We start from the raw sequence: 21,702 nt of genomic DNA on the forward strand, positions 1-21,702 counted from the left end.
CATTGCAATACATGACAAGCAAAAATAGGCCGTGGCAGAATGCTTTGCGCTGCAGACATAGTAACGATGCCCACGTACAAAAATTATCTAACCATCAGCCCAATATCGGACGTATTACATATTGCATTGTGTGTGTTGTCGCGACGGAGACGGGATGCACGGGTCGTAGCAAGTCAACAAAAGCAAGATTCAAAGAAAGAAAAAGAGCCTGTAGCAAGTCAGACAGCTTCAACTGAATGAGGATGAGGTAAGGGCATGGAACAATTCGAGAAGGTTCAAAGAAAGGGACAATTCGATGCAAGAGGAATGGAAAGATAGGCAAAACCGGCTGCCAATACTTCGAAACCAGTCTCCTGTCCCGCTCGTCGGACATCCTCGTGGCTATTGTAGCATTATTCCAGGAACTCGCAGCGCTCTAGCGGTACAACGATATAACAAGATTATGCTATTGTGAAACTAGAATATAATGATATGAAAACATATATACTGCTGTACAAATATGGTGCGGCGCCCAAGTTTCCGTCTAGACAGTTGTCTGCCTGGCTGGAGAACGGTCCAGCCAGGCCGCGTGATTCGCCGTGCGGTTTGGGGCTTTGAACCTTGAGGTTTGAGGTTTGAGATGAGGTGCTAGGATCTGACGCATCTTATTGCTATAAATGGAGACGGAGATGGCATATAAATGACAGACGAAGATGGACAAGACATGAATATGGAAGTGGCACGGTAAGCATTAATATGACATGGGATGGAAAAGACGGGATCGGTAGACCGCCCGAGATCGCACCGATAACAAGCCCGATCGACGTCAATGCGTGAGTTGTATACAGTAGCATGGTCAATATGAACATATGAACATATGATATGAGCATATGAGCAATATGTCGACCAGCCCCCCAGGTAACCTTATTTTTTATTTGTCTTGTTTTGCCCCGGAAGAAGGTTCCTGGAAGAGGCCATGTCTCAAGACGCCACGAGGCATGAAATCCAAAGGGTGCACAATGGATTGGACAAGGGACGGCGTACGTATGTACGACGAGATGAAACGGGGTGTGAAATTCAGAAGCAGAAGATGGGAGCATTGGCTGGTTCGAGACAGAGTTTAACGAAAGGGCACAAGATCATGCAGTGGGATGTGAACCAGGGCCAAGACGTCCAAAATCTCTACGGTATGCTGGAGGGCAATAGGCCAAGGAATGCAGATTAAGCGAGACGTTGGGAAATGTGCAGGAGGTCGAAGTGGTAGGAGTGAAAAGAAAGGTACCAAAATGTAAACAATTACACAGCAAAGTCATCGTCGTAACAGATACTCTTCTCCTTCGAAATGAGTATGGAATGGAAATAGAAGGGAAATAGAAGACAATGGCAACGCCGTCGAAGGGACATGGAAAGAAAATAGAATGGCCCCCGGACTCCCCCTTGTTGAGTCCGAGGAGGCAGCGAATTATTATATTTACAGTAACAGCGACAAAGAGGATCTAAATAGCAACGAGCTCGGAGAGGCCTTCAGAGAAGCACATGTAAAGGAGGCAATAGCAAGAGGGCACAAAATTATTATAGAGGCGTAACGGCTCTCAACGGGCGGCATCGGGAGAAATAAAGCCCATCCACACAGCCATCGAAGAGGATAAATAGTAAACAAAGCCGGATGAAGACATAAAGGAAGATAAACAACAATATTTGATACTCATACAGTGACCTTGCCTTGCTCCAACAACATGCTTATATGCTGACAGGACGTCTCTACTTGCCTTCACTTCGCCCCGAAGAAAATACCGTGTCGCAGTAAACGGTATATTGCGTGAGGCAAAAGAGGGAGGGCAATGGAGAGTCAAAAACACGGCTAATGGTACTTTGTGTCACACGGGGACGATGGAAGTCGGAAACAGGGCGTAGGACAAGGACTATGGTCACGATGAGCGTGTCCTATCACGATCACGCTTCAGCTTCCCCTTCTCAGCGTCCCTGACGCCTCCTTGTCACTGTACGTCTCTCCACCAACACCTCTCATCCAACGTTTAAACGAAAGGCAGATGCTCACCGCAGCTGACCACGGAGGCAGCGGAGGGTGACAGTGGCCACCTGGGGAAGAACGCGTGTCACCCTCTCTCGAGTCTTCGCTCTATTTGCGACATGCGCGCCTGTTGCATGTTTGTGCATTTCCGAATACGCATACGCGTACGTCGTATACAACAAAACGAGAAACAGCCGTTGCGACGCCCGTGAGACCACATACAACAGACGGGGCACGAGCCGAGACGATGTGCGGACGGGCAGTGACCCAACAGCGCACCTGGCGACACCTTCGCTTGTGCTAGGGCGTGCAACATCGACACGCCCAACGATGCCGAATTGTTGCACGCGGAGGATGGACAAACGAGAACGAGGAACAACGGGATATAAGAGGAATAATGAGGAATAATGAGAAAGGTTTTTCTAAATAAAAAATAAGTTTAATAGAAAATAAAGCAAGAAAATATAAACAAAGTAAAAGGGTAAATGAAAGGGAAATAAACTTTAAGGAAAAAAAAAACAATTAAAAAGCTACGCTGGATGCTCCCTTAGTCTTAACAAACTCGTATCACTGTCCTCGCTCCTCCTACAGCCGGCTCTCCACTTCTGGGACGTGCTCGGCGCCGGGGAACTGCGCCTCGGGCCAGATGCACCGGATGGCCTGCCAGATGTGGCTCACGTGGATGATTTCGAGGCCGTCCTTGACTTCTTGTGGGAGGTCGCGCACATCCTTGCGGTTCTGTGCTGGCAGCAGGACCGTCTTGACGCCTGCCCGTAGCGCACCGATCAGCTTCTCCTTGATCCCGCCCACCGCCGTGATGCGGCCGCGCAACGTAATTTCGCCCTAAAATGCACGTCAGCAGATGTCCTATGCGAACTGTCGTGTGGCAGTCGTCTGTGACCTGTTGTGTGATGGAGGGTAAGGAAAAGGACCTACCGTCATGGCGATGCTCGGTGGGACGGACCGGCCCGAGAACAGTGACACCAGCGCAACGGCTTGCGCAGCGCCGCTGCTGGGCCCGTCCTTGGGCACGGCGCCCGACGGGCAGTGCACGTGGATGCTGCGCTGCCTCATAATGTCTTCCACGGGGTCCTGCGTCAGGCCCAGCTCGAACGCGTGCGCCTTGACCCACGACAGCGCCACTTCCACGCTCTCCTTGAGCACGTCGCCCAGTTTGCCCGTCAGCTGCACGCGCCCGCTGCCCGGCATGTCCGCCACCTCGATGAACAGGATGCTGCCGTTGCCGCCCGAGCTGTAGGCCACCAGACCCGTCACCAGACCCGGCCGGCTGCTCGTTTCTGCAATCTCGTCCTCGTACTTTTCAATCCCCAGAATCTTCTCCAGGTCATCCACCGTCAGCTGCGGCCGGTACGCCTCCAGGTTGTTGCTGTCCTTGGCCTCCGCGTACTCGACCGCCTTGGCCCGGCACACCGACCCCAGCTCGCGCTCCAGGTTGCGCACGCCCGCCTCGCGCGTGTACGACTCAATCACCTTGGCCACCACCGTCTCGTCCAGCCCCACCTGCGCGTCCGTCAGTCCGTTGACCCGGATCTGCTTCGGCACCAAGTACTGCATCGCAATGTGCTTCTTCTCCAACGTCGTGTAGCCGGGCAGGTGGATCATCTCCATGCGGTCTAACAGCGGCGCCGGAATGGTGTCCAGGCTGTTGGCCGTCGCAATGAACAGCACGCGGCTGAGGTCGTACGGCACCGACAAGTAGTGGTCCTGGAACGTGTAATTTTGTTCCGGGTCCAGCACCTCGAGCATCGCCGCGGACGGGTCGCCGTGGTTGCTGGCCGCCCCGATCTTGTCAATCTCGTCCAACAGGATCACCGGGTTGGCCACGCCCACCTTGCGCAGGCCCTGCATAATCAGGCCCGGCATCGCCGCCACGTATGTGCGCCGGTGGCCACGGATTTCCGCTTCGTCGCGGACGCCGCCCAGCGAGATCCGGTGGAACTTGCGGCCCAGCGACGCCGCCACCGACCGCGCCAAACTCGTCTTGCCCACGCCCGGCGGGCCCACAAGCAGCAAGATGGGCGACCTGTCCGTCATGCGACGTGCGCCGAGCGCCTTCAGCTTCTCGTCGGCCGCTTGCACTTGGGCGCGGGCGGAGGCCGCCTTGGCCTCCTGTTCCTTTTGCTCGTCAGGGCTGGCATCGGCCGGGGCCTCGGGGCCGGCGTCGTTGGTCGGCGCCGCGGCCGTCGCCTTGGCCAGCTCCAGCGCGCGCTGGGCATCGCGCGTCTGCGCCTCGACGTCCTCGTTGATCGACTGCTTGAGGCGCAGCACCGCCATGTACTCGAGCAGCCGCTTCTTGACCTGCTCGAGGCCGTAGTGGTCACCGTCAAGCTGCGCGCGCGCCTTGGCCAGCGTGCCCGGGCCCAGCCGGTCGTCCGTCACCTTCGTCCACGGGATCTCGGCCAGCGTCTCCAGGTAGCTGCGAATGACGCTGTACTCTGCCTGCGCCGGCACCATCTTGCGCAGCCGCTTGAGCTCACGGTCGGCAATCTTGACAGCGTCCGGTGGCAGCTCTGCCGCCTCAAGCTTCTTGGCCAGCTCCTCGACCTCGTCTGGCTCTTGCTGGTCGGCGCTCTGCGGGCCGCCGGGGCCGCCACGGAATCCGTTTCCGCCGCCGAAGCCGCCGCCGCCGCCGCCACCTCCCATACCAGGGCCAAATATGCCGTTGCCATTGCCCAGTCCGTTGGTAGGGATCAAAATGTTGAAAGGCATGCCCTGGCCGTTCTTAGGTTGCGGCAGGCTCTGCTTCAGAGGATCCCAGATGCGGGCGCCGCCGCCACCGTTGTTGTTGTTGTTGTCACCGTTTCCATCCGAATCGATTGTCACTGTCGTGATCTTGACGTTGTTGCGAATGCTGCCTACCTGCCGCTCCAGCAGCTCCACCACACGCGCCACGCGCGTCTTGACGTCGACCTGCGCCAACACCTGCAGTTTCTCGTCGTACGACGCCACCACGATGTTGGTCATGAAGTCGGCCAGCACACCGGCCTCGGCAATCGACTTGTTCAGGATGTACGCGTCCAGGCGCCGCGCCAGCAGCGGCGTGAACCGCGCATGCGGCCGGTCCGGCGCAATGATGGCGGCCACACGCAGCACCTGTGCCAGCTCGCGCGACGCCGCCTTGAGCCGCTGGAACCCTTCGTACAGCGCGGCATCGCCAATGTCGATTTCGTCGGGGCACAGCGTCACTTTGCCCTCAAAGCACGGCTGCTCCTGCGTGAACCGGTCGATGACGACGCGCGAGCGGCCTTCGACGTGCAGCGTAAACTCTCCGGCCGCACGGCCTTCAATCTTGCTGATCTTGGCCACTACGCCGTAGCCAAAAAGGTCGGCCTTGGTCGTCTTGCCCGCCACAAAGCCGGGCATTTTCGTAGCACCAACACTGTTATTGTCTTTGCTGTTCAGCAACCGCTGGCCGCGCGGGCCAACCAGCGGCGAGGCGATGGGAACGCACACCACAGGCACCTCGTTGACAGCCCGAGCGGCACCATCGTTTTCGGCCGGGTCCGCTGCCGCAGCACGGGCGTACATGTTCGCCAGCAGCGCCGGAATGTCCGGACGATCGGCTGTGGCCGGAATTCTCTGCAGGATGCCGGGGAACAGAATCATGCCCTTGGGCAAGGGCAGGATGGGGAGAGCAGGGCTCTGGCTTCGCGCCATCTTGGGCAGATGGGAGTCGGATAGTCGATTGTCACAGAAGGCGAGTATGACAACGTCGGTCAATCGGAAGAATTAGGAAAACGAGGCCCGAGATCAGGCGGCCGAGCGAGATCGTTGATACGATGATGAGAGATATCGAGATGAAGGACGGGTGCGGTCGAAAAGGCAGTAAAGGAGATGGAAGAGAAAAGTAAATAACAAAAGAGAAAAGGACACAAAAGAGACGATGCAATGACGAAGCCGGGCGCTCGTCGGCAGTCGGGGGTCGAAGCTCGTAGAAGCTCGTGATGGCGATACCAACGCTAGCTAGCGGCATCTCCCCAGGCCACACACATGGCGTAGTGCTGTCGGCTTTTGACTTCACGCACAGTGACAAACGGCCTAGACGTGTTTTCTAGCCGAGGCATTGCAACTCTGCCGATAGCTGGGGAAATGACCACTGTAAGGCTAGCGGGCATAGTGGCTAAGTGGCTAGGCCACCCGCCTATGGGGATGCACACGCGACTTCTGGCATTAGTCAGTGGCCCACCGACGTCTAACCGCACTTGCCATTTCCAAGGCCTCTCTGTCTGCCTTTGGAAAGAAGGCGCCACCTGCGACAGATCCGTCGTGGCGGACAGTTCGACCCACTTTACGACCCCTCTACTCGCAGTCACCGCAGCACGGTGGGCTTAATTGCCCCGTCGCGTCTCGCGCTGATTTACGCGTCGTCGCCACTTCGTTCGTCCCCTCGTCACGATCACCACCAAAACACCACAACCATACTATCCTTGCATCTGATTGCCTTTTGTTGATTTCGAGGTACTGGCAGGCAAATTCTGATCCTGTACTTTCCTTTTCTCTCATACATACACGGCAAAAAGCAGTCATAATGGGTGAGTATCGTTCACATACACGGCTGAACGTCAACAATCACTGACAGAAACAGCATCCTACGGAGCATACACAAAACCCGGCTACAGTGCCGATGGCGGCAACACGGGTGGTGGCTTCATGTCCGGCTCTCAGTCGGGTAGCCAGGGCGGCGGCGGCGGACGGGTATGTCATCCTTACCTTTCTCTTCCAGTGCCCCTTCTGGCTGGCTAACACATCTCTCTCCTCTTTGGCAGAACTACAACGAAGACTCCCTGCGACCCGTTACCGTGAAGCAGCTCGTCGAGACCGAAGAGGCCTATCCCGGCGCCGCAGAGTTCACCATTGACGGTGCCGCCATCACACAGCTCACCCTTGTCGGCCAGGTCCGCGCCGTCAACCCCCAGCCCACAAACGTGACCTACCGCATCGACGACGGCACCGGCTCCATTGACGTCAAGAAGTGGGTTGATGCCGACAAGAGCGAGGATGAGGCCGAGGCGCCATTTGCCCTGGACCAGTACGTGCGCGTGTTTGGTCGCCTCAAGCTGTTCAACCAGAAGCGCTACGTTGCCGCGCATTTCCTGCGTGCCGTCGACGACTACAACGAGGTCAGCTACCACGCGCTGGAGAGCACGTATGTGCACCTCAGTTTGACGCGCGGCGCGCCTGGCGGTGCCAACGGCGCCAATGGCTACCACAACAAGGCCGAGGACGGCATGTTTGTCGATCAGGACGCCGGCGGTGCCAGCTATGGTGTAGGCGGTGGTGGTGGTGGCGGCGGCGGCATGGGCGGCCGCAACATGTCGGGCGACGCGCAAAAGGTGTTTAACCTACTGCGAAACATGTCCACAGGGAGCGAGGGTGTCGACATCAACGTTATGAAGAACGAGCTGCACCTCAGTCTTGGCGCAACCATGGCTGCCGTGCAGGAGCTGGTGGACTCGAGCGTCATCTATGCGACAACGGATGACAACACCTTCGCGTTGTTAGAGTAGAGGGCGCATTGTCGTCTTTTCATGTCGGTGGCCCACGGAACAATACTAATGGATCTTTCATGGCGTCAAAATGGGGTTATCGCTTTTCCTTTTGTCATTTCCTGTCGTGTTTCTGCATTTTATTTTCTCTCTCCCATTTCATTCCGCCATTATCTGGAATACTGGATAGGTGGATAATCGGCTTGTTCACGACTATATTTGTGGTAAATAATGAATGACTTTATGGACGATACTATCTATGCTACCTGCGAAATCAGTAAGACGTGATTTGTGATAGGAGACAAAGATGGATCCAACGGTAACAAAATGGAAACGACAACAAACAGGCCGTGAAATATGCAACAGTCTGGAGAGGCCAACGAGCAATTATGAATAATTAAGGGAAGGACGACGAATAAAGACGGCAAATCTTGAACAGTTGCTCGATACTGCTGTGAAGAGTCACCTGAGAACAGCTACTCCTTGTCGAGTTTCGTATTAGGTACCGTCTGAGGCTCGCGGACCATGATCGACAGGCCGACTGGGGCAGGACCGCGGACAAGGGAAATGTCCCGCTTCAGCTCAAACCCGAACCGGCTGTAGTACGAATTGTTGGCAATGGAGCTCGACTCGAGATACACGGGGCGGCTTTCCTGATCAGCCTAGAGAAAGGGAGGAAACAGTGAAAGTTAGCCAGATAATTGCACAATAATTGCAAACAAAATAAGCAAGCAGGAGGGTCACCTTCACGAGCATGTGCTCGAGCAGCTTTCGGGCATAGCCACGGCAGCGTGCCCCAGGCTTCGTCCCCAAGTACAGCAGATAGTAGCTGTTGTCCACAACACCCCGCTGTGCCATGACCTCGACCTTGGAGTGCTCGAGTAGCGGCAGCAATTCGGCGTAGTAGCGCCGGCGACACTCGGTCGAGAGTTGGAAGTGCAGCCGCCACAGGCCACTGCGCAGGATAGTCCAAAAGCCGTCGAGGCTCTTGCCCGGTGGCATCCACAAGGCGACGCCCTCGTAGTCCGGGCCGATGGTGGCGACGACGCCGTTCAGGCAGACGGCAGCCACAATATACGTCATGATGTCGACGTGAAGGCGCCACTTTACCTCCTCGGAGAAACCGGCCGTATCGTCGGAAGTCACGAGGTACAGAGACAGGCCGTCAGCAGCAAAGGCATGGGCCAGCGAGAGGGCGGCCTCACGGCATTCGGACATGCCAATAACACGCACGTTGGTCTCCCACTGGGCAGGGACGAGCGATGCCCGAGCAGGCATCAGTGGCAGAGAAAGCGGCATGGATTTACCAGTAACAGACATGGACGAGGTACTACTACTAATCAACTTCGCCATGATGTCGCTTGTACCCTCCTTTGTTCTTGGCTTTTGTGTGGTGTTGGTGAAGTTGTTCGACAAAGGACACCTAAGTTTGTTAGAATAGCCGCCACGCCGTAAACCTGCGCATCGTAAGTCTCAATGCCTCAGTATAAGTGGCACACTGTTCGGTGACACACCGTGTTCTTTAAGCTATATTTTGTATACTGTCTCCTGTATGGACACGTGAGAGTTGTCTTCTGGAAGTAGGCATAAACCGGCCCGGGTGACGAAGACAGTTGAGGGATGTACGGAATTCAAGAGACATTCGCTTGTCGGTGGCGTAACCGTGAACGGAAGAGGATTGACAAGAAGCAGTGGGCCAGAGATGAAATGCCACGGTCGGGATACGACAGGACAGCTTAAATTGTTAAGATAATTATATCGTAATGGGAAGAGTCAAGTTGGAGTTCAATGTGAATAAGCCGAGTTTTTAGATGGACTACTGGTGCTGTCTCAAATGGTGAAGATCAAAGTCAAGTATAGTTCGATTGTTCAGAAATGTGCATGAAACTTCGTGTGGTCTTGAGTGGGCGAGGGGAAGAAAAGAGAAAAAGGGTACGGATTCAACATTCGAGATGGATAGTATAAATACTACAATATTTGTTGGTCATGCATGCTGTGGAGAGCACCCGCGGAGGAAGAGGATAGTAAGAACGGGCAAATATGGAAAACATACATAGATGCTGTGGCACCGAAGGTGTACAGGACAGGGTGTTGGGGGCAGCATACGTGGGTTACAGGACGTAAACAACGCTCACAACATGTTATGGTTAGGTTATCATTGGCGAAAGAAGTTAAGGTGGCACATACTCCTGCCGACAGTAAAGGCAACAGCGAGAGGAAAGGCCAGGGAGAGAGAGGATAAAGTGGGTTGCGTGGGATGGATGCAGGTCGCTGGATGAGGAACATGGAAAAGAGCACAAGTTGGGAAACAGTGCTGCACGGGTGGTCAGGAGGCCGAGTAGTAGCAACCGAAACGTGCACAACTTCAAAGAACAGTCTGTCATATACACATCTGCACAGGATCTCAAAACTCTCAAAACAAGACCAGACGACCATGTAGAAAAGCCAAGGTAGACAGCATCAGCAGGTCCCTTGACATCTAATGCAAAGGACATTCGGTTTCTTTGTTGCTCGGCACCTTGGAGCCTTCGTCTCACCAACTACTTTGCTCTTGGTTGATTCTTCGTTCATCCTGTCTCCTGCTGTGAACCCGTCTCCTGCAAGGCGTCCGCTGTCTCGCACGTCGAGGGCTGACCAAGACAATGTCCTTCTGGCCAAGCGTCGGTCAGCCAAATTGGAAGCAGGTCGCGTTTGCGATTGGGGGTCATGCAGAGATTAGGGACGTGAAGAGTCCCACACAGGGAGTGAAGGGCTCCAGGACAAAGGAAAGTGTGCGGAGCGTATCTTATAGCTCCTCAGGCAGACAAAGTGCCGACTCCTCTGATCTCTTCCCTTCTCGGGATGTACGACGTTCTGTTGACAAACATTACGGCTTCATTGGCTCGAATAGGATCGAGTATTTCTCGCACATCCAAGACGCAGCCACTCACCGCGCAACAGAGGCGTTCTGCACGTTAACGCACAGTACTCAGGTGACCTTCGGGCTGCAGTCGACTTAACCTTTTATGGTCGTCGTCTCCATCTAGTACAAGGCTCGCCCCGGCTACCCGCAGATACAGGCTGAACAAATGGACAATAAGGGCAACTGGAATCAGACGGACTCGAATAAACACGCCTGGCCCAATGACAGTTTTCGGGGAAAGTCGAATATGCCGAACTGATCAGGAAATGCACGTCTGCTGCAACGTGGTTCCTCTCTTCGCAAGCCAATGCCCCCGTGCATCGTCTTACACCGTGCATGGTTTTTGCTTGGCTGTATGTCTCACAAGGTTCTTTGTGTCCGCCTATCACTTATGCTCGTTTAACGAACCCCCACCCTGCTCACGGCCTTGGCCTGACTGGCCCTGCAACTTCGCCGATAACTGTGTCACCTTTTTGTACCGGAAGCCAGCCAGGGTCCATACGAGTAAGAAGGTTCTTGCACGCGACAAAACATAGTATCCCGTACTGCGAATCTCCCAGTCTGAGACAGAGATTTTGACATGAAAACTAGGTTCCGTATATTATGCTGCCTCCACCCGGTAATGGGCATCGAGTGTCGGCATGGTCCTCTGCTATGCTATGTTACGTCGACTGTACTGAATTCGTTTCGAGACCATCCTTCTTTCACGCTCTTGCGCCTTTGCCTTGCCACACGCTCCTTGTCAATCGCCTACATGCGCCGAATCTCCTGCTCATTCAGGTACTTGTCGAGGCCCGAATCCAAGTGCTTCCACCACTCAAAGAGCATCGAGTCGCAGATGAGCTTAAACCACGGTGTAAATTTGAGCTTGGGATCCTGGAACTGCGCCTTGAGCTCGTCAGGGAGCACGTAGCTCGTGGCCTGCACCTCGTTCTTGTTGACATTGAGGTCGACATTGGCCTTGATGAATAGAATGTAGTCAACTGCGGCGGGTTAGCCTTGGTCACAAAATTGTTTCTGTCCACCTCGAGGGAGACTCACTCTCGTGCTCGCCCCATTTACCGTTGCTGGCCGCCTTGTAGTGTATGCGGGTCAGGAAGCGGAAGTTCTCGATCGGCACCTGTTCCTTCTTGATGCCAAGCTCGTGCTCCAGCTTGCGCTGCGCCGCACGCTTGGCACCCTCGATGGACTCGGGCAGCGTCGAGCCCGTCTCGGTCGACACAGAGAGCGGGTGCGAACAGCACGTGTTGGTCCACATGTCGGGGAACGTGATTTTTTCGGATGCGCGCTGCTGAAGCAGCAGCTTGTTGTCCTCGTTGAAGAGGAAGACTGAGAAGGCGCGGTGCAGCAGGCCCCGGTCAATGTTGGTCATCAGGTGGCCTGTCGATATCGGTTAGCCCAGCATTCTGCGTTACGCTCTCCGTCTCTCTGTGTGAACCGTTCTTGCTCCCGATGCCTCCACTGTGCTTCGCACTTACAAACTTTCTTGCTGGCTTTGCCGATAGGGAGGTCGTTCTCGTCAAGCACGATACACGACTCGTCCATGAGACGGATCTGCTCCTCATCGTGGCCCTCCAGAGCCTCCCCGCTCGTGTCGATGTCAGGGAACAGGCGCAGGATGTTGTCGGCCGTGATGGGCTCGTTGTCCGTGGTGGTCGCGGTCGTAGTGGTCGACATGGTGGAGGTAAATAGAGTCGGCGTCCTGGAAAATCGAAGCTGTGTAGGTCGTTTGCTGGGGACAAGAGGCGCGAACGTGCGCAGACAGGAAATGTGCGATATGGCGGCGCGGGTGCAAAATACGGTGGCGACTTTCGTACTCTGGCGTAGAAAGAGCATACGGCACGAACTTGCCAAATGCGGAGGTAAGGTCACGCAAGGAAAGCTAGGAGACGGGAAGGTGCGTTCGAGTCCGGATCAGACGAGAAAAGACAGAAGCTGGTGTTGTTCTGCCTCTAGATGCTTTGGGCGAAATGGAAAGGAGAATGAGAATGGGTGAATGCAGGTGCGACCGCCTGTTTAATGTTATTATCTGGGTCACAATTAATTGGCCTGGACCCCTCTAACGAGACTAGACAGAGCAGGAACGACCTCTCTCCATTGGCCAATTACACAGGGCCGGAGAGGGAAAGAGTGGGAACATGGTCTTGACGTAGCGCAAGGCAAGACTCTAGCGCCCCGCCGTGCCCCTGTAAGACCCCCAGTCGGTGGGTAAAATTGTTCTCTAGCGGTTGGTCAACAGGCGCTGAACAACGGCGGTCAGGCACGGCAAAACATCTCTCACCGCCAAATTTTCTTTTGGCAGGTCCGATTCTGCCAGTTTTGACGATTTCTGCCAGTATTTTACTTGGCCTCGCGACGACTCTCCAACGGCAGTCTGACGGCCCAACAACCGGACGATCAACAGACCCTCGACCACTGCAACTCAATGGCGAAACGACGACCGTATGCGCCTGACGGCGAGGCCCCGCGAAAACGTCCACGGGTTGTCCACGAGGCACCTACCTTTGAGGAGATTGCGTCGGCGCGGCAGCTAATGCAGCTCCTCGCATTTGACCAAGACCTACAAAAAGCTCGCCATGGTGAGTGTCTGTCTTTGCCATCTTGCTCTCTTCCCAGCTCGTGTCTAACCTGTCGACCTAGGACTTCAATCTTTCAAGGTTCTCCTGGACAAGCTGAATGACCCCGACCACAAGAACCCGGACGATGCAGCCCTGCTCCGGAGCTACCTCGTATCCACACGACCGCGGAACGACAATGCCGGTGCCGAAGACGACGAGGGTGAGACCGACCCCTTGTACCTGCCAGACATTATGGATACATGGGAATTCGCTGCAAGGATGAACAACGACAACGTCATGTCCTCTGTGCCCGTGGTATTGGCTCTGTTGATCCGCTATTTGTCGCATGTGCTGGACATGGCGCCGATTTGTCTCGGCATCTGCCGCACGTTGCTGCGCCGCCGTCAATTGGAGCTGATTGCCCGCAACCTGTCGGCAGATAAGGGCAAAGAGTTTGTCATCTCGCCGACGCTGCGGATGCTACGCGAAGCCATTACGTTTGACGGAGGCGCCATTGCACGGCCGCTCTTCCGCGCCCGCAATTTTACGTACCGGTCGCTCGCACGCAATATGAGCATCAAGTTCCTCGGCGAGGGGGTGGAGGATGTCAAGCGTACGTCGGCGCGCACGAATGCAGTGCGTTTCTTCCTGGCCTCTCTCGCGTTTCTGCATCCCGAGGCCAAGGCCGAGCTGCTGTCTCAGCGCGAGGTGGTGGGCAGTCTGACCAAGACCATCAAGGACGATCCACCGTACCTGGTATATGACATACTCAGCACGCTCCGTGAGCACGTCCTCAAGGACAAGAAACTGCCGCGATCCGCGCGGATCAAGACGTTCAACGCGGCTACACTGATCCGCCTTGCCGGCCTGTATACTTATGCCCACGACGGCATAGCTGGAGCGAAACGTGATGATTCCAGCCACTCGAACAAGCTCTCGGTCTCCGACACAGCACACCAACTCTTACTCCACGTCTGCACATCCTCGAACATCGGCGTCTTGCGCGATCAGACCGGCTACTACCCCCAAGGTGTTGAGCCAAATGCGGGTGCCGCAACTACCACGGTAACCACAGTGTCGTCCTCATCCAACCGTGAGCCTGATGAGGATCTTCAGCTGGATGCTGGTCTGGACCGCATTGTCTGGATGGACAAATTTGCCGACGAGGTGCCCGTGTTCAACTTTGCTCTCGCCGACCTTCTGCCGAACCTGCGGCCGTGGTCGAGCACGCGGCAGAGCGAGTTGCTCATCTCCATCTTTCAGGCAGCACCGGAACTTGTCGCGTGGTACTACATCGAGCGCAAGAACTTCACGTTTGAGCCTAAGATATCGGCGACGTGGGTGGGTTACGCCGCCATGCTCTTCAATACCATCCTCGTCGAAATCCCCGACTATTTTGGTCACAAGTCGGCCTACGCCCGTGTTCCACCTCCGACGTCCGTCACTGTGGACAATATCCTCCCCCGGCCCCTGTCGCAAAAGATTCTGAGCCGGTGCTTAACTCATAAATCCAAGCTGATTCCCTTCTTTGCCATCCGCCTCCTTGCCGTGTCCATGGAGAAGCTGCGGTCGGCGCTGCGTATGCACCGTGAGGCCGCGCAAAAACACCCGCTCGAGTCGCTGTGGACGGAGTCGGAGCGGCGGGTGATTGACGAATTCTGCCGGCGGTGTCCGCCCATGAAGGAGGTAATCAATGCCTACCGTGCAGCCGCGGACAGCGATCTGCTGTACCGCGAGGCCGCTAGCCGCGTTTTGCGCTTGTACTACGAGGTCGTGCCGCAGGTGGCACTTACCTCCAAGTTTGACGTATCCTCCTACCTCTTTGCCGTGATCCGGCAGGTCGATGGGCACAAGGGCTCAGCCGAGGACAAGGTCGTCAAGCTCATGGAACTGGAGAATCTGCTAACTATTGCCGGCTACTCCCCCGGCATGCAGTGGTTCTCCAAGGCCAAGGGCCTGGCCGCGTCCCCATTTGCAGCGTTGCTCAAGGTGTACACTGAGGCCACGGGCGATCTAGCGCTGGACAAGATTCGGGACGTGCTGGACTTTGTGGCACGAGAACAGCAACTGCTATTGTCGGAGCCAACAGGCCAGGCGCGCGCCACCTCGGTAGGCCTAGCCGCTCTCGTCGGTAGTTTAAAGCCCCGTGGAGAGGACAACGACGGCGCAGACGCGGATAACGAGAAGCGCTCCCTACTGACCGACCCCGTCTGGGCGTTTGTGGACAACTGCGTTGTTCGCTGCGCCAACGGCCCGATCAAGTACATTGAGATGATGTACGAGCTCACGGATGGCGTTGCGGCGTTCGACCCTCTCACCATGGCCATTGCCGAGCAGATGAAGTTTGTGGTTGTCAACGCAGATCCCGAGACGAGCCGACAGCTGGCCCAGTTCCTGCGGTATTATCTACAGCTCTGTCGTGGCGACGAAGCAGGCCTGGTACCTATTTGGGCCATGGTCGTGAATGACATGAAGCGGGTTTCAAAGGCGCCAGTCCACCTCGAAGAGACGCTGCGAAAACCCATCCCCAGCACCGTAGTAAACCAGGCGACATTATCCAAATCCAAGGAATCATCCAAACGGACGGGCGCAGGAAACCAGATCAGCAACAGCAACCACAAGGCGGATGATGGGAGAGGTAACCTATTCAATGAGCGCTCGCTTGAGGGCCTGCTCGATATCACCCCCCCCCGCGTCTTTGACTCGTCGGCTCTCTCCAAGTGGGCGACGCGACCGGCAGACGACTTGGTGGACGACGGCCACGCAGCCGCCGTCATTGGCCTGCTCATGGCGGACGACGCCACCGTGCGGCGGGCAGCCCTAGTCAACCTGACCAACATGGCTGCCAGGATCCGCGAATCGACGTACGACGAGAAAGACCAGGTCTGGCTTCTCCTGTCGGAGCTCATCGAGTCGACAAAAGGGTGGATGACCGACAAGGACACGGCCGACAGGCCCGTGCCCAGCCACATTGTGTCCTTTACCTGCCACGCGCTCGACGTACTGCGCAACCCGCTGCACTGCCTCTACGCCAAGGTCAACACATTCCTGACGGCGGGCCCCGTCTGGCGTATGCGCGCCTTCCCGCTCGTCAACGACATCGTCCACGACGGCCCCTCCGAGGACGACTCGTACTATGCGGAGATCAGCTGGCTGCTGTCGTACTTGCTTGACAGCCTTCGCACGCCCGCCGACATTGAATTCTTCCGGTCGCGCCGTCTGTTTGAAGCCATTTTGTCCGTCGCGTCAAACCCATACATGCGCATCCCACTGCGTCGCCAGATACTGCGCATGGTGTGCCGCGTGTCCGACATTGCGGGCGGCAGCACAACGCTTATCACGCGGTCCGGCATTGTGAGTTGGCTGACGGCCCTGGAGGCCACGCAGGCTACGGCGAGCAGTAACAACCGCCAACAGCCGACCAACCGCACATATGGTGTCCCAGCCGGCGTCGAGGTGCCGGACGAAGGCGACGAGGCACGCATCGTCCCGGCGCTGTTGAAGCGGCTATGGGACTCGTGCGACCATGACCGGGTCGAACAGTGGAGCGTGCACGGAGTCCAAGAAAGCATTGGGGTGTAGGATCCGCACAAGTCGTGGTCTGAAAGAGATAGGAGAATTAATTGGTCTCAAGGGAGTTGTTTACTATTGTATTTGCGTTTGAGGGCATATGTCAAGCGATTTATTGTACATCATTGAATAGAGGAACAGGTGGGACTTTTGTACCAAATTAAGGAAGATGAAAAAATATTTTACTCGAACTATCAGAGCACACACCAAAACACGGTCTCGGGGTCGTTCCCAAACCCTTTGAAAAATAACGAACAAAGGGCCACGATACTTAGCTTCATAGATTGTCCTCATTGAAGCCTAGGCAAGCGAATGGAGCAAAGACGACCCACTGTGTGCCGTATTAGCGGCCCTTTCACACCTATCAGTGCCCCGTGGCGCACGTGACGGTGCCCCAAAGGCGAATCAGAGCACGGCCGTCATCAGTGCCTCCTACTTCAGGCTGGGGCGCCTTCTGTTTTGCACATCTCATGACAGCCGCACACAAAGAGACACAAAACACTCGCAAACATCAAACAAACCCTCGCAGCCACGTCCACACAACAACTGCACAAACTCCAAAGCTCACCCAAACCCACGCACTAGATCCGAATTATCGTGTCGGCTCTTCCAGAACGGCGCTTTCGCACGCATCGCTTCAATTGCAGCGCCTACTGCGGCCCCTTCGCGACGCCCTCGAAGCCTCAATTCTCTCTGCGTTTTTACATCGTCGAGTCTGTCGAAGCTGACCGGGGCCTGACAACGAGCTAAGCTTTCGATTCGTGGCCTGCCTTCGACCTCGCGACCGGGCGTGGTGCCTCACCGGCGTCCATTTCCGAAGCGACACCGCTCCAGTCCAGGTTTTTCGAGACCTGCCAACGACCAAACTTGCCATCGCTGATTTGCGTCTTTCGTTGTTTATTTTCTCGACTCCCCGTTCTCATTGTTTACCTCTGTCTCCTGCATTGGACCTCGTATACCGAGCATCGTCTACGTTTCCGACGTTTCGATCTTCTCTGGCCTCACGGCCTCGTCTCGTGGCATCCCGAAAGCTCTACGACCTTCCCCGCCCCTTTCTCGGTCCTCTCACCTTGTCAGGTTTCGAAACCTGCAGATCTTCTTCCCCCGGCAGCTCGAGACTTCTCAGCTGTCCCGTGCTTGATTTCTTTGCCTCTCTGTTATTTCTTTCGCGTCACTCTAGCCGAATGTTCGGTACCCCGCGACCGTGACCATGGCTTCTCGATATACCGCAGAGGCATTGCTCCAGCTTCGTCAATCTCCATTATGTGTCAAGCCGCCCGGCCTGCCTCCCGCAGACCAATGGATGGGGTATGGTCCTCGTTCTTCCTTTATGCATCTTCTTGTCAAGAACCTTCTTGCTAACTCGGCTACATCGTAGACCAGTTCCAGACCCCAACACTCGCGCCCAAACAACAGGCAACCGCCCATTAACTTCAGACCGCGTCAAGTCCAATGAGGGCACCTTCTCCCTCGACCCGGCAAGCCGGCGCCAGACCGGCGACCGGCACAATCCCCGCAACCTCTCCAGTACGCTTATCATGTTCTGCATCGTGTGCTGTGCCCTCAAACCCCCAGCTGACCCGTCTCTTGCGCTCGCGCTCCACTAGACTCTGAAGACATCGTACTCCGCCCCCCTAAAATGAATTTCTCCTCGGCCTCCTCTATCCGTACCCTCGGGAACAAGACCGACGGTGACAGTAAACCGTTTCGGGACTCAGACAGCCGCGACCGCTTTGGTGGACACACGCGTGGCGACCAGTCCGAAGCTTCGTCTAGTTTTCTCAATACGAGCAACTTTGGCGGCGGAAACCTTCGCGGCTCCAACACGCGCGAACCTCGCAACCCCGAGTACCGTCGCCGTGGCGACGCCGACCAAGACAATGACGGTTGGAGCACGGTGAAACCGCGTAAGAGCTTTGGCCACGATGGTGCCGAGCGGTTCCACAGCCGCATGCACAACGGTGGAAGCGGAGGCGCTGGGACGGGCAGTAGTGGCGGTGGAGGTGGAGGCCTGGATCGGTACGGCCGCGACGACCGTAAGCCGAGGGATCGGGACGACAACGACGTCTCAGGACGCGACCGTCCACGCCGCACGTTTGACCGCGACGGGGCCGACGATAACAACGATGGCGCTCGCCGCAACGGTCTTCCAGGTCGCACGCCGTGGAGCAGCAACAACAATAACAACAGCGATGACAGGGGACATAACGACCGCAACGACCGCAACGACCGTACAGGACAACGGGACCGCCTTGATCGGACCCGGAACTGGCGCGAGCGTGACCCCGACAACCAACCCAGCGATAGCTTCCGCGACAACAGGAATCATGACCGGAACGATCGAAACGATCGCAACGACCGCACTGACCGTGGCGGGTACGACCGTCGCTGGGACCGAGACCGGGACCGGGACCGGGACTACTTCAATAACCAGCGTACGGAGCGCGACCCTGAATGGATGGACGAAGAGGCTGCATTTGCCGACGATGTGCCAACTGGCGGTGGAGGCGGCAGTGGGGGAGATCTCGGTGATCTCGCCGACTTTGGCGGTGGTGGCGGCGGCGGTGGCCGCCACACGGCAGAAGATCTGCGTAAATTTATGGCCGCAATGAAAGTCCGTGATGGCGGCGGCCAGAAGAACCCGGACGAACCATCGTCGTCTTCGGCGGCCAACGACGGAAAGAAAACGTGGAGGAGCGAGCCGGCGTCGGCTCCAGTTGTGGACCCTGGCCGAGACCGCTTTTTTGAGCAATTCTCCAAGTCGACCAAGACCGACGACAACAGCCCTTCCGACGCCGATGCGGCGGCAACCAACAAGCACAAAGTGAACAAGGCTTCGAAGTTTACCTCATTCTTCTCATCGCAGAGCCAGACCGAGCCGCCAACGCCCGCCGCTGCACCGCAACCTGCTGCGGCCCAGCCGCCCTCGCAAGGTGGTGGTGGTGTTGGAGGCATTGGTCTCGGCGCGGGCGACGGCGACGGCGCTGGTGGTGCTGGTGGTGGTGGCGCAAACTTGCTTGCCGCACTGACAGCGCCTGCACAACCGCCCAATGCCGCCGAGAAGGAGGCTTTCCAGGTCCTGCTGCAGAAGCTTCATCGTCACACTGGCGGTAGTGCTGGTAGCTCCACAACATCGCCTGCTGCTGCAGCCGGTATCGGTATTGGGACCATTCCGGGACCCAGCAACAATCCAACACCACCTGGAGCCGGTCTCGCCTTCCAGGAATCGCCAAACTCGGCCTCGAACCCATCTCTCCTCCGGGACGGCCGCCAGCGGAGTGGTCTCACTTCCCCTGACCCTCCCTTTCCACAGGGTCAGCCTGGCCAGCCTGGTCAGCCCCATCCTGGCGCGGACCGGCGTAGTGATCCCCGCTTCCTAGGCGGTGCGCCACAGGTTGGGCCTCAACAGAGCCTGCAAGAGCTCCTGATGCAGCGCCAACAACCCATGTCCAGCCAGTCTCCTTCGGGGTCAGCTCGCCCTGAACAGATGCTTCAGGAACTGTTGTTCATGCGCCAGCAGCAGGCAGCCAGCCAGGACGGCCATCCTCGCACGGGCCCGCCAACCGGCGGCCCTGGCGTTTCTGGGCCAAGCATGGGCACACCAAATTCGCAGACCGAGTTCCTTATGAAGCTTATGCAGAGCGGTGGGCCCAGCCCGCGCAGAAACGAGGACTCCGTAATGCGCATACCGCAGCCGCAGAAGCAGGTTAATATCCCATCAGTTCCGGACCGCGAGGCCAAAATGGCCGACTTTGCACGCGAGCGCGAACGGCTCGCCATCCAGCGCCAGCAGCAACAGGATCAGCAGCAGCAGCAGCAGCCGCAGCAACAGCCAATGCGTCCTCCTCAGGGAATGCCGGGAATGTTTGCCGATGAGCAGTTCCATCGCCAGGAGGCCGAGGGCCGGCCACCTCAACAGCCAACTCAGATTCTCCAGCGGCCCCCACCGCCAGGTCTCGAGCATAACATGCACGGGCCTCTTCCGCCGTTCTTGCAACAACAGGGTAGTGGTCGTGCTGATGGTAGTGGCGGTGGTGGTGGTGGAGGCGGCCGCCTGCCTCCTCCGCAAGGCCCGCCTCAGCAGCAACAGCAACAGCAACAGCAAGGGCCGCAGCAGCCCATGATTCCACCTCCTGGCCTAAGCGCGAACCACCCCAACAACCCGCAGAACCGGGCCATGCCCAACATGCCCAACATGCCAAACATGCCCAATATGCCCAATATGCAGGGTATGCCGGGCATGCCCAACATGCAGCATATGCCACCTAACATGCCGCTGAATCTGCCGCCCAACCTGCCTCCGAATATGCCCCCGAACATGCCGCCCAATATGCCACCCTCTATGCTGAACATGCCGCCCAACATGATCAACATGCCTCCCAATATGGCCGGCATGTTCCCGCCGCCGAACTTCTCGCCATCGGGGCCGTTCCCGCCGGACGGCATTCCCTCGGGTCAACCCCGCAACATCCCGCCGCCGCCACCAGGCTTCTTTAACCAGGCTCCGGGACCAGGTGGCTTCATGCCGCCACCTGGCATGAACTTCCAGGGGCCACCCCCCGACGGTGTGCCGTTCCCTTTTAACGATGGCCGCGGCATGCCACCACCGCCTCATGGAATCGGTTACAGAAGGTCATAGAGCTCCCCTTGTAAATGAACCGCGCGTGTGTGTTTATGTACTCTGTGGCAAGCTTTAGGGCTTGGGGCAAGCATGCATTGTCAGGGATTGAGTTTTTGAAACCTTTTATTTATCTGGTCGCCTTGCATCAAAAACTCTCGTGTGCGTGTAAAGTACGACAATAAGAAAGGGGTCCCGTAAATACACATAATGGGACGCCATGGGGAAGTCGTCGAGGCAGGAGTTTCCCAATTTTACCACTATGCAAAGTCCATCGGTCAGCAAATGTTAGCAATGGATGAAGATGAAATAATCACGAGAAATATAAACCTGGCGGCGCCTGATGATAATTTTGCATTCGTGATGTGTCTGAGGATACCATATTCGACATGTTACTTCGTGAAAAAAGTCCAACAACCAGCGACAGTAGAAAGCATCGTTGTCTCGTGCGATTCGTACATTGGTACTTCTTGGCTTGTATTCGATTCGTTAATTTCACAGTTTCAATTAATAATTATATGCTGTTAGAAAGTGCA

The 21,702-nt window shown here is 56.5% G+C and overlaps 8 protein-coding genes across 8 annotated transcripts; 5 read left to right on the plus strand and 3 right to left on the minus strand.

Moving 5' to 3' along the window:
- Positions 1-2,596: 2,596 nt before the first annotated feature.
- SPSK_03006 (ATP-dependent Lon protease) lies at positions 2,597-5,689 on the minus strand (the record flags this gene model as incomplete). The annotated part of the gene is made up of 2 exons (XM_016729851.1): positions 2,597-2,854; positions 2,948-5,689. 2 exons carry the CDS (start codon positions 5,687-5,689, stop codon positions 2,597-2,599), a joined length of 3,000 nt encoding a protein of 999 aa, XP_016584952.1.
- Positions 5,690-6,560: 871 nt separating this feature from the next.
- On the plus strand, positions 6,561-7,539 carry SPSK_03513 (replication factor A2; the record flags this gene model as incomplete). The annotated part of the gene is made up of 3 exons (XM_016730351.1): positions 6,561-6,564; positions 6,618-6,727; positions 6,799-7,539. The coding sequence occupies 3 exons, from the start codon at positions 6,561-6,563 to the stop codon at positions 7,537-7,539; spliced, it is 855 nt and encodes a 284-aa protein (XP_016584953.1).
- A 455-nt stretch (positions 7,540-7,994) lies between these two features.
- SPSK_03554 (uncharacterized protein) lies at positions 7,995-8,871 on the minus strand (the record flags this gene model as incomplete). Its single annotated transcript, XM_016730392.1, has 2 exons — positions 7,995-8,180; positions 8,239-8,871. 2 exons carry the CDS (start codon positions 8,869-8,871, stop codon positions 7,995-7,997), a joined length of 819 nt encoding a protein of 272 aa, XP_016584954.1.
- A 1,289-nt stretch (positions 8,872-10,160) lies between these two features.
- Positions 10,161-10,517, plus strand: SPSK_03741 (uncharacterized protein; the record flags this gene model as incomplete). The annotated part of the gene is made up of 1 exon (XM_016730575.1): positions 10,161-10,517. The coding sequence occupies one exon, from the start codon at positions 10,161-10,163 to the stop codon at positions 10,515-10,517; it is 357 nt and encodes a 118-aa protein (XP_016584955.1).
- A 653-nt stretch (positions 10,518-11,170) lies between these two features.
- SPSK_03467 (isopentenyl-diphosphate delta-isomerase) lies at positions 11,171-12,256 on the minus strand (the record flags this gene model as incomplete). Its single annotated transcript, XM_016730305.1, has 3 exons — positions 11,171-11,403; positions 11,462-11,800; positions 11,899-12,256. The coding sequence occupies 3 exons, from the start codon at positions 12,254-12,256 to the stop codon at positions 11,171-11,173; spliced, it is 930 nt and encodes a 309-aa protein (XP_016584956.1).
- Positions 12,257-12,845: 589 nt separating this feature from the next.
- SPSK_02966 (nucleolar pre-ribosomal-associated protein 1) lies at positions 12,846-16,560 on the plus strand (the record flags this gene model as incomplete). The annotated part of the gene is made up of 2 exons (XM_016729812.1): positions 12,846-12,999; positions 13,061-16,560. 2 exons carry the CDS (start codon positions 12,846-12,848, stop codon positions 16,558-16,560), a joined length of 3,654 nt encoding a protein of 1,217 aa, XP_016584957.1.
- A 1,198-nt stretch (positions 16,561-17,758) lies between these two features.
- On the plus strand, positions 17,759-18,155 carry SPSK_03722 (uncharacterized protein; the record flags this gene model as incomplete). Its single annotated transcript, XM_016730556.1, has 2 exons — positions 17,759-17,856; positions 17,927-18,155. 2 exons carry the CDS (start codon positions 17,759-17,761, stop codon positions 18,153-18,155), a joined length of 327 nt encoding a protein of 108 aa, XP_016584958.1.
- A 32-nt stretch (positions 18,156-18,187) lies between these two features.
- On the plus strand, positions 18,188-21,187 carry SPSK_03013 (uncharacterized protein; the record flags this gene model as incomplete). Its single annotated transcript, XM_016729858.1, has 1 exon — positions 18,188-21,187. The coding sequence occupies one exon, from the start codon at positions 18,188-18,190 to the stop codon at positions 21,185-21,187; it is 3,000 nt and encodes a 999-aa protein (XP_016584959.1).
- Positions 21,188-21,702: the final 515 nt, after the last annotated feature.

This window comes from Sporothrix schenckii, assembly GCF_000961545.1.
Source record: "Sporothrix schenckii 1099-18 chromosome Unknown Cont47, whole genome shotgun sequence".
NCBI lineage: Eukaryota > Fungi > Ascomycota > Sordariomycetes > Ophiostomatales > Ophiostomataceae > Sporothrix > Sporothrix schenckii.